The sequence below is a fragment of the Salvelinus sp. IW2-2015 genome, linkage group LG18 (assembly GCF_002910315.2).
Source record: "Salvelinus sp. IW2-2015 linkage group LG18, ASM291031v2, whole genome shotgun sequence".
Lineage (NCBI taxonomy): Eukaryota > Metazoa > Chordata > Actinopteri > Salmoniformes > Salmonidae > Salvelinus > Salvelinus sp. IW2-2015.
This window is the reverse complement of record NC_036858.1, coordinates 39,647,688-39,659,832: the sequence shown is the minus strand read 5'-3', so window position 1 is coordinate 39,659,832 and position 12,145 is coordinate 39,647,688. Positions and strand designations below refer to the sequence as shown.

Below are 12,145 nucleotides of genomic sequence, written 5' to 3'. Positions count from 1 at the left end.
AGTATGATCGTTAGCCAAGATTAACTTTTAATTTCCCACTTCATTAACTCAATGTTATTAATCTTGGGGCACAGGCTACAGCTAAGCTTGTTTCCAAACAATCAGTTGTCATTGACACACCAACAAAACCTAATAAAACATTAATTACTAAAACAATTGGGAAGGCGGATTTCTTAGGCCTCGGATATATAATTTGCTATCTGGATGGGTGTGTGTGGTGGTTGCATGCTGCTACTGATGCATTGTTTCATGTGCGTGTGAGATTGTGAGAGAAAACGATATTGCCTCTCATCCTTAATCTGTCGTTTACCGCGTGGCGTCTTAACTAACCAAGCTCACTCGCAGGGCTATGCTTAAGTGGTGGCCTAGTCACATCCCAGGATGATGGGAAGTGTGGTACCCAATCAACCACAGAGTTTGTTTTGTTTCCGACGAGACACTTTCACGCATATCGGCTCACGCTGTGAATACGATTAGCATCGAATGGTGTTCTGGGGCATTTCCATGTAAATCTGGATATATAATGTAATTGCCATTCTTGTCATGGAGACAGACATATCAGAGCACCATGTTAAATTGAAAACAATTAAAGCCCATAGATGATCTTCGTTGTTTTGCCCATAGATGATCTTCGTATTTCTATTGATGTTATCACAGTTAATAAAATGGGGCCCAGGTTATGTAGCTTTGAGTGTTAATATCATTATAAAAATATAAGGCAATTAGCGTGCTAGCTCTAGCCTGAATACATTCAGAAGGATAGGGCCATTAGATGTAGAATAGACATTCATTTAAAAACATTGGTAATTGCTTCACATGAACATATTTGTAATATTTGTTTTCTGCTTGTGGATTACACAAAGAATTGGAAAAGAATAGGTTTGTGTTTATTTTGGAAAACAAAGAGAGAAGGAATGCAATCAACTTAATAATAAAACAATATTGCTTTTCTGCTTTTAATTGAGTAATTAATCTAATTTGTTACAGAAGAAAGGAGAAATTGAGTGTGGTACAGTGTGACATCCAGTCTATTTGTCCATTACTGCCACAGGGCACAAAATGGTATTATAAATTGTCTTCTTCATATGATGAATCGAAAATTGTTTTATAACAAGATCTTAAAAAGGAGGGTGAATTCCGAAGTCTCTGTTCACTTAACGCCATGCCCGCAAAGCAATCTCCTTTTGCATCACTTGACTGCTCACACTTATTACTTTCATATTCACTCTGGACTCTGCATTGGATTTTTTTTATCGCTGCTTCTCCCATAGGGTCAGTTTGTCATCTGCAATGTTGTCTTAAAATTACYAGGTAAACTTCAATCAGAGCACCTTCCCCTTTTTTCTCAGTGTAGCAACAATATTAGCGTGCATCCCTTGCAATCCATGAGCACGCCCATATTGGCTTTCTGTCTCCTCACAATTACCACTTGTCTTACTGGTCCTGGGGAAAAGGATGGTGGAAATCAATAGCGCCGTAATATTATCAACTGGAGGGTGAAGTCATTGAGGAGGGGGGCCCGGTGTCGATTTGCCTTTCTGCTAATGCATACTTCGCCTCCTCCAGCTTTATCTCCTTTTTATAGAGTCTTTCCGCCTCACCTGCAGCCCGTAATGGCTGTTCTCTTCACGCCGTCTCCCTTCTTGTTCCAAATGTACATGCCATCCACCCTGAGGCTTGTATATTGGCAGTGTGCTGTTGACCCCTCGAGGCGACCCTCAGATGGCAAGCTTAACAATGATGAATCACTCTGTAGAATCATTTACATGGCCCCCTGAACCCCATATTTGGGTCCATTAGAGAGCAAATCAAATATTTATATTATTTATTGGAAGTGCAGGGTTTCATCTCACTCTGAGATTGGTCCATGTGAGGGCTGGGGGGAGACCCTGCTTTAAGTAAGCACACTGAGGAAACTCATCTCAGATTGAGTCAAAATGTGTTTTATCGCCAAAACGTATTTTGTTCTCCAAGAAGAAAAAATGTATGCTGTAATAAAAGTATGCATCACAATATTCCTTGTTATGTTCAAATTGCAAATTTTACAGAGATGTACTGACTAAATTGAGTGTGTGAGACAGAGAGACCCAGGGCAGGGAGACTTGCAGCCATAAAAGCTAAGTGAACCTTTCCTTTGGTCTTACAAATGTACTGTTGAAATTAGAGTTACATTTCATGTCCAGGTGTTGTTTTGAGTCTCTACGGGGACCAAACTTCAATTGAAACACTTCATATAGTGCACCAGAGACTGCTGGCTGCGATGTCGTATATCTTCCTATTGACTTTGCCCAGTCGTCCATACTACACCCAACAGCCTGGTCTTTATTAAATTGTCCGTTGGACGTTAATGATATTGCAGTGTTGCATGCTGGGCTTTAATAGATAAGGTCTTAAAAGGCTTTATGGTATTATTAAAACTCTGAGTTGGTCACCAATTTACTGCGTGCCAAGGGAGTCTGTGCAAACTAATCAGTCATAATATTACATTTGACGACATATGGAATGCCACTTATACCGAATGGGAACTAGCAGGGTCGCAATCAGATGAGCCCAGTAATAGATTTTATCAGAGGAAATAGAAATAGTAGAGAATCAAAGAATGGCTGAAATATGTGGCTTTGTTTTCATGTTGAAAAATGCCAAAATGGCAGGCTACCGGATATGTGTCACAAGCATGTGGGAATCAAGAGCCTTTCAACTCCTTTACTGGTTCTAAGAAAACAGTGAGACCTAACGCATAATAATGTGTCGCTCTGGCCTTTTAGCCACACTAAGACTGGGGGGTTTACGAGCGTAGAGTCATGTAAACACAGATTAAACCAAATGGAGCTGTGGAGAACGAAAGGGAAAACATGAGCGGGGTAATGACGGCCCAGACGACCAGGAGATTATCATCTCCACAGACTACTGGAGGGAAAGACGTCTGATTGAGCTATTTTGCCACACAGAAAGTTTACCACCCGCCTGCCTCCCTCTCTCTCCTCTTACTAAACAAATACATTCCCAAATCAATGCTACATGGACGCACCAGTGTGTGTGTGTGTGTGTGTGTACTGTATTTCTGTTTGGTTCAAAAGTTCGATCTTCTTTTGATGTTGTTTTGTTTCTTGGTCTTTGATGCTGCTGTTGGGTTAGCAGCTGTGGTGTGTGTATGGTGTCGTTTGTTGTGTCTATATGGTGTTGTAATGTCAATTTCTGTGAAGATGAGACATAACACTGACCTTTGGTAACCTCTCGGGGTCACCCGGGTGCCTGGGGATGACTTCTGCAGCCTCTGGAACCCATAGTCGATGGTTGGCTCATTGAGGGCTGACCAAAAAAAAATCCCAATTGTTAGACAATGTGAAGTGAAGTGAAATAACAGCTCTGTCAACCAATGTCTGCAATGCACAACAGCTAGCATGAAAACTCTATCACAAGTGTCACAAACCCCTGCATCCAGTTAAATTCTCATTTAGCAAAATAGCCATGATGACATGATGCAGTACATCAGTCTAGAGCAGGTCTCATATCTCTTACAGGGCCCAACTCTTTTTATCTTCACGGAAATACTGAGAGCAAATGACATAGTGGGGTGTGTTAATCTAACCGAGCTTTAATAATCTGTGAAAGTCCAGAAATTGATCTAGCGTGAGTTGCTGTCACTCCAGCGCTCCACCTACTGTACACCGCTGCTCTGCTGAAATACTGCAGCAGATCACACAGAGCGATCAATCTCACCCACCCCTCAATAAGTAATCTGGAGCAGCGAGCCGTATTGGGCTAGTAATCAGAGGCACAAAGTAAATGAATCATAAGTCAGACTTGTGTAAGACTAAGGCGGTTGATGTCTGACAGTCATAATGGGTAATTTAAGGCTTCCTTACAACTCTCGCTGATTCTAAACAATCATGTACACCCGTAGGCCAAGGGGAAGGTAGGAGGGAGGGAGGGAGAAGGAACGACTTAATAGAGAACATCACTTCTCAATGTAGATATCATTTTCAGGAGAGTAACTCAGACGAGCGTGGCAGTGCCTCATAAATCAATGGCTTTCTGTGGAGACTAATAAGAGCTGCCTACCTCTATTCATTGTTCAGCCTGTAATTTGGCCCATCACTCATTACTCAGCATGTAATTTGCATTAACGCAGCAAGGCTTGTCCAACCTGCTGAACACGAGAGAACATGAAGGCTAACGCCACACGTACAGCCAGCGCCACTGACACACAGACCAGGAAGGCACTGGCGCCGGCAGACACACACACACACACACTAGTACAGGCTACTGATCAATGGTACAGGCTGTGCAGTGTGCACTACCAACATGATATCATAGGAAAATGTCATTCTGGCACGTTTTTGCAAAAAGGTCAAATGTCATCAATAGCTGATGTTTTCTCAATACATTGCAGTCAATGGGAAAAGATGAGTGTCACAGGGTTGATGTTTTTTCTCAGTACATTGCAGTCAATGGGAAAAGATGAGTGTCACAGGGTTGATGTTTTTCTCAGTACATTGCAGTCAATGGGAAAGAATGAGTCACAGGGTTGACGTTTTAGTAATACATTGCAGTAATTGTTCTCAATACATTGCTGTCAATGGGAAAAGATGAGTGTCACAGGATTTACATTTTTCTTGTTTATCTAATGTTTGTCTCTCTCTCACTCTCTACCTCCTATTTACCCCCCATTTCTCTTCTTTCTCCCTCCCCTCTTCTTTCACCCCCCACCTCCCTCTCCCCCTCCCCCTTCCATTACCTCTGCCTCCTTCTTTCCTTATCTCTCTCTCAAATCTTTCTCCCTATCCTTCTATCCTTCCTTCACCTTCTCTTCTCTCTCTCTCTCTCCATTCCCTCACTCTCCCCTTCTCTCTTTCCCTCCCCCCTCCATTCTATCTCCCTCCTCTTTCCCTGCCTCTCCCTCCTCTCCACACTTTCTCCACCTCTCTCTCCCACCTCTGTCAGTCTGTTGACTCTCTCTCCCCTCCTTCCTTGTTCTCCCCCTCCCTCCTTCACCATTTCCCTCCCTCTCGCCCCTCTCCCCCCTCCCTCATCTCTCCCTTCACTCTCTCTCCTCCCCTTCATTCTCTTGTCCTTCTTTCCCTACATCCCTCCTCTCGTCGCTCTCTCTCTGCCTCTTCCTCCTCTCTCCCTCTTTTCTCCCACAGACAGACAGACAGCAGACAAGACAGACAGACAGACACAGACAGACAGACAGACAGACAGACAGACAGACAGACAGACACAGACAGACAGACAGACAGACAGACAGACAGACAGACAGACAGACAGACAGACAGACAGACAGACAGACAGACAGACAGACAGACAGTTTCAGATCAATCAAAACATGTGTTAGGATGGATTGACCTAAGATATATGGAATTGTTTTAAGAAGGTCATACCAAGGATCATTTAGCTATTTGATTTAGAATTTTAAGACACCTTGAAGTATCCCCCCGAAAATATATTAAAAGAAAAGGCTTTACTGCTTTTAGCCCATACAAAGGCATTGAATAACAGATTCATTCAATTGAACAACAGATATTCCCCCCCAGAAAATCGAAAGGAACTTTTCTTCTGAAGTTTCTGTCCTATATCTGCGAGATATAAGATCAGGAGTAATTTATTTTTTTACCCCTTATTTTTGGCACTAAACAGTCTCCATATATACCTTCAGATGAGTCTTGTGAGGCCTGTGGGCGTCCTAGAGCAAAACTATCTGTTACCCCCCCCCCTTGCCGGTTAACGTTAGGGTTATGTCTAGGCCCTAACCTGAACCCCTAGCTTCATGTTCACTCCCAGCTCAACCCTAACCGTAACCCTAACTTTAGCTTCAGGTCCATATCCTGGCTCATCCCGAAACCTAGCCTCAACCCTAACCCTAATCCTTACCTTAGCTTAATATGAACTCCCGGCTCAACCCTAACTCTAACAATGACCCTAACCATAACCCTAACCTTAACCCTCACTTCATCTCCATATCTTGGCTCAACCCTTCTGTCGAAGTCAATCAACCCTAACTCCAAGAGCTGAGCCAAGATGTAGAGGTCTAGGGTTAGAGTTATGGCTATGGTTAGGGTTGAGCTGGGATGTGGACATGAAGCTATGGTTAGGGTTAAGTTTAGGGTTGAGTTTAGAGTTTGTCTGCCTGCTTGCCTGCCTGCCTCCATCTCTGCCTGTCTGTGAGTTTAAATATCTCTCTGTTTGTGTGTCTGTCTGTGAGTGGATATCTCTGTCTGTCTGTCTGTGAGTTTATGTCTGTCTGTCTGCCTGCCTGCCTGCCTGCCTGCCTGCCTGCCTGCCTGCCTGCCTGCCTGCCTGCCTGCCTGCCTGTCTGTCTGCCTGCCTGCCTGCCTGCCTGCCTGCCTGCCTGCCTGCCTGCCTGCCTGCCTGCCTGCCTGCCTGTCTGTCTGTGGATCTGTCTGTCTGTCTGTCTGTCTGTCTGTCTTTGACCAATTTGCCCATTGCAGCTCTTTCACCAACTTTTTTGTTTTGAATGCGATGTACTGAGTTATGCCCCAATACATATCTATACATCAATATCCTGTCTGTGGAATTGGGAAAGTGGAGAGAGAAGTGGAGGTGGGAGAGACAGGAGGGAGAGACAGAAGGTAGAGGGAGAGAAATAGATTAGAGGGAGGAGGGAAAGAAGGAATGAGATAGAATGGAGGGAGGGGGAACGAGAGAAAGATAATATGTAGAGTACAGAGAAAGAGATAGAAGATACAGAAGGAGGGAGGGAGGGAGTGTCTGTGATGCCTTTCTCTATGCATCCATATTGTGATGTTAATCTTCCCCCATTGAATTCAATTTATTCACTTGGGCATCACCCCTGTGACACTCATCTTTTCCCATTGACTGCACTGTATCGATATAAACGTCAACCCTGTGATACTCATCCTTTCGCATTGACTACTGTTTATTGGCATAAGATTCAATCGGTTAATTTTTCTCATTGGTTGCTATGTATTGACATAAACATCACCCCTGTGACACTCATATTTTCCCATTGACTGCAATGTACAGAGAAATATGTCAACCATGTGACACTCAGCTTTTCCCATTGACTGCAATGTACAGAGAAATATGTCAACCATGTGACACTCAGCTTTTCCCATTGACTGCAATGTATTGAGAAAAATGTCAACCCTGTGACACTCATCATTTCACWTTGACTGCAATGTACTGAGAAAAATGTCAACACTGTGACTCTCATCTTTTCCCATTGACTGCAATGTATTGAGAAAAACGTCAACTACTGTGACACACATATTTTCCCTTTGACTGCAATGTATTGAGAAAAACGTCAGCTACTGTGACATTTAACTTTTTTGCAAAAACATGCCAGGATGACGTTTTCAGGCTGATCCACATAAAGTGAACTCCCAACAATCAAACGCACCACATGACACTCAACATACACTCCTGGAAATCTGATTTGACATCTTATCATGCATCCCGGAACACCAAAGGTCGGCTTCAGAACATGAGGGAACGCCATTTTCTTTGTGAGGGAACGTCATGATTTTGCCATATTTCTTTTGTTATTTCCTTCCCCCATCTATATGTGCACACCGCAAGACACTACAAACTACACACTACACAAACACACGCACAATACACAACACACAACACACTACAAACAGCAAGACGCGTTCAGGTGTGTGTGTTGTAGCCCTGCCAGACCCCGCTGCTCAGTGTGATGTAAATTGTGTATGTGTAAAAAGCACTCCATAATCAGGCCATCCATCATCACAGGCTGTCAGTAGGCTCTCGCAGGGTGATACATCACGCTCTCCTGTCCAACACCACAAACTACACACTACACAAACACACACAATACACAACACACTACACACAACACCGCTGCCGGGCATGCTGAGTATAGATACAGTAGCTACACCACAAGACCCAGGTAATAAAGCAGCGGTATGTGATGTGTATTTTGGAAGTATTTACATTTACAATTATCCTGAAGTAATGCAGCCTGAAATAGTTTGAAAAACAGAATGCACTGCACACGTTTTTTAACATTTGGATATGGCATACACATTAAACGTAATTGATTTTGAATTCTCTATCATTTCTGTTTGAAAACACTAAATGTTTTCAAACGGAAAGGGGACCTAGAAAGTGAGCATCAAATACCAAAGATAGTAAACAAGATGTCTCTTTCTCTCTTGCMCTTTAAGAAGAGGATTAAAGCATGTCTCATGGTACTGTGATTGGGGTGCAACTCTGGGCCATGAGAAGTGCATGTCGACGTGTCACCATCTCATCTATCATGGAGATGATCTTTGCAACAACCCTGCATAATGAAATTGGTGGCACAGACCCCCATCTGCTATCGATTTCATGCAAATGACGTTGACAGCTGATGGAGACTTGCGTTAGTGCTAAACGGTGCTGTCAGTTGATGAGTTGACAGTTCTGTAGTTGGACCGTGTACACACAGAGACGYACACAGACACTGTCAATAATCCTATAAGGGCTGATGACGGCGCACACTGAGTGTACAAAACATTATGAAGCCTGCTCTTTCTATAACATAGACTGACCAGGGGAATCCAGGTGAAATCAATAAGGGATCATAGCTGTCACCTGTTAAATCCACTTCAATCAGTGGAGATGAAGGAGACCGGTGAAAGAAGGATTCTTAAGCCTTGAGACAATTGAGACATGGATCGTGTACGTGTGCCATTGAGAGGGTGAATGGGCAAGACAAAATATTTAAGTGCCTTTGAACGGGGTATGGTTGTAGGTGCCAGGCGCATCYGTTTGTGTCAAGAACTGAAACGGTGCTGGGGTTTTAACACTCAACAGTTAACCTGTGTGTATAAAAGAAAATCCACCACCCAAAGGACAACTTCACACAATTGTAGAGGCGGGTAATTATGAGGTGGAGAGATTGTCTGACCTCTCACCCCTTGCTTAACAATCAAACTTGAGGACAGTGTTATTATACACCACTCATACACTTGCCACTATACTCCCTCAAACACCTCCAAACTTTATATCCTACCTTCACTTACTCATCTCTTCCCACCACCGTGTTCTAACCCTTTAATATTGTAGCTCTGAACTCTACGATGCCCTTGGACTGTCACCATAAATGCCAACATGAGCTTCATCTCCATATTTTACCAGCGCAGTGCACTGTTGTGAGAGGTAGCTAAGYAGGAGAGCAGGGCGGGAGGAGTGTAGGAAGGGGAGCTGGCCCCCCGTGAAGATTCTCAGCCACAGTGAGGAAACATGAAACCCTCCACACACATCCCATAAATCCTGTTCTGGGTGGGGAGTCTGGCTGGGGAGGGGGAAGGCACTGGCACGTTCCAGTCACGCCCGCTTCCCGGCCCGCGGCCAATCAATACCACTTTCCTGTTTTAGAGGCGGGTAATTATGAGGTGGAGAGATTGTCTGACCTCTCACCCCTGCTGCATTACTCGGCTGATATGAAGATAAATTGCCTGATTTTGGGTAAACATATGCTGCAATTCAAACTGTCAGCACTGGTTTGCTCAGGGATAATTTGTATTGATCTTCTGGCTTCTTACCCATTTTGCTTACTGACCTCATTGATAATTAGAGAGAAAGAGACACAGCGAGGTAAGGCAGGGGCTGCATTTGAATATTTCGCCAGGAATAAAAAGAGAGAATAAAGAAAGAGAGAGGAGAAAGACTGAATGATAGACTAATAGCATTTTCTCTTCTAAACTAGTTGAAGTTCAGCTTGAAACACTTCACTTGCTCAGCTCAATTACTTAAACATAAAAATTTTCTCCTCACTTATGAGAAGCTATAATTGTTTTGTAAATTGTTTATAACAAAATGTGTATCATGTAATCCACATAATGAAACAAAGTAATGCTAATCATTTTTAATTTGACAGCTGAAGGAGCAAAATTACGGTCACTTTAGCTATGAACATGATTAAAAAATAGATGCACAGCAGAGTTCATTCTTTGGAATCCTTCTGTTTGGAAACTTTCTTTCAGTAATTTAATATGATTGAATTTGTATACTTCACCAGGAATAAAGAGTGAGAAAAAAAGGAGTGAATGATATAGACTAATAACATTTTCTCCTCTCTTCTTCTGAACAAGTTTGAATCACTTGACTTGTTTAGTTCAAATACTACAACTTAATATTTTCCTCATCACTTATGAGACGCTATAATTGTTTTGAATGTATAATAAAACGTTTAGAATTTAACAACATAAATAAAATAAAATAGTATCAATCATTTCATCGTTTTATTTGATGTATAGCTGACAGCTGAAGGAGCAAAATTACCATCACTTTTTGAATAGGATGCACATGATTAAAAAAAAAATTAATACCAGCTGAGTTAATTCTTTGAATGCAAGCTGAGTGGAAACTTTATGTGTATCTCAGTAATTTCCTCACTCTATTGACTGAACGGTCATATTTCAGAACAACAAAAAATGGAATGCCTAGACTTGGTGTGCAGCTGTGGCCATATCAATTCCCATTTCAAGCACCACACACACACACACACAATGTACGGCAGGATTTCAACGGAATTCCTCTCCCTGGGATGTGCACATCCGTTCATGCTCCTAACACATTCACTCCAGAAGGCTCCAAGCCCAGTGTCTTTGCTTAAAATGCAGAGTGGACAGCCGAACAGGCGTCAGAGCACGGTCTACTACTCCTTCTCCGTGTCCTCTAGAAATAGGACATGAGTAACCGCTCTAAAGGAACAATGTAACATGGCCGTCGTTGGCAGATGAAAACGCTTACATGACAATACGCCTGCATGCTCTCAGTATGTGGCAGTGTACTGAAGTCATGTACTGTATTTGCCTGCAGTAACAGGCAGTAGCAGGGGGAAATGCTTGAGCAAAGCAGTAAAGTGAAGGGAAATGGTWCCTTCTCAAGTCTGAAGGCTTGAATGGAAGCGTGCACAGAGTGCTTGCATTCCTGCCAGCCATTATTGGTTATTATGATAAATCTATCTTTCCAGGAGATAAAAACTAACAGGAGATAAAAACTAGCCTTGTTGCCATTTGCCAGCTATTACTTTCGCTAATTATACTTAACTGCTTGGAGCTTATCTCCACTCCTCCTACACCACTGAGCATTTTTTCTTTCCCCCAACACAAATTATACTGAGGTGGAGAGGGAGTTGGAAGGGGAGCAGATAAACAGAATGGGGTGAAGTTCATTCAAGTGTCAGTGATTTTGAACTTGTGAGAGTGTCCAACTCAAGCCTCATGGGCACCTGAGATCATCTTAAAAAATGCAGCACCGATATGGGTCACACATAGTATCGTTATCACCACAGGAAATGACATCCTCTCACTGACGTCAATAGCGTCAAACAGGGAGGGAAAAAAGCCAGTGTCACTCAGGGGTTATTGAAAGTAAACGGATGAATGGAAACAGGTGATGAAAGCTGCAGGGACAACATGAGCGCACTCTGGGAGACATATAGAGGTCATGATGTTCAGCAATATCGATGTCCGCTGTGGAGACAGACCTAAAAGAAGCATGCAGGCAGAACCCACCTTCAGACCAAACCAACCAATCGTAACTCACGGCAAACCCACGCAAACCAAAGCAGTGCATTTACCACTGACCATGTTCTCTCCATCCAATCCAAGCTATCGCTGAGTGATTCCATCTCCAGTCTCAGGTTGATCAGAAAATTCACACTTCAAAAGATCTGTAGTTAAGATTAATCAATAGAGAGAAATCAATGTTCATTGAAATTTCATGAACTTTGATCCGATACAGACAACGGGAAAAAAACAAGTTACAATTCCACCAGATATTGCTTCTGCAACAGATCAAATGTAATTAACACAGGTTAAATGGGAGTGATGTACTGTATCAGTTCACAATTATCATACTTTTGAAATTCCCTTTATCTCTGTATTGGAAATGGGTGAGAACACCTCTTCTCTTCCCTTCAATGACATCTAAAGTGAGTGTCCCACTCCTCTAAGGACGTAGAGGGGGACTTTCACACATTACCGTCCAACTGAAATCAAATGGCCTCACCTCACAGCTGATTGCAGGCGCAAATTCATATTGTAAAATGAAGATCAATACACGGACGGGGCCCAATCGATGACAGCTAAATTACGGCCGCATTTTCCCCCTCATTCAAGATGAGTTGTGTTTTCCTCTCAAAGTC

General features: G+C 42.8%; 1 protein-coding gene across 1 annotated transcript in view; it reads right to left on the bottom strand.

Annotated features, from left to right (window-relative positions):
- Nucleotides 1-3,173: 3,173 nt before the first annotated feature.
- Nucleotides 3,174-12,145, bottom strand: part of LOC111978430 (transcription factor COE3-like) — a 71,678-nt gene continuing 62,706 nt past the window's right edge. Inside the window, 2 exon segments of the mRNA XM_024008496.3 lie at nucleotides 3,174-3,262; nucleotides 3,265-3,309. Of these exon segments, the coding sequence (XP_023864264.1) occupies nucleotides 3,189-3,262; nucleotides 3,265-3,309 (119 nt within the window). The 3' untranslated portion in view covers nucleotides 3,174-3,188.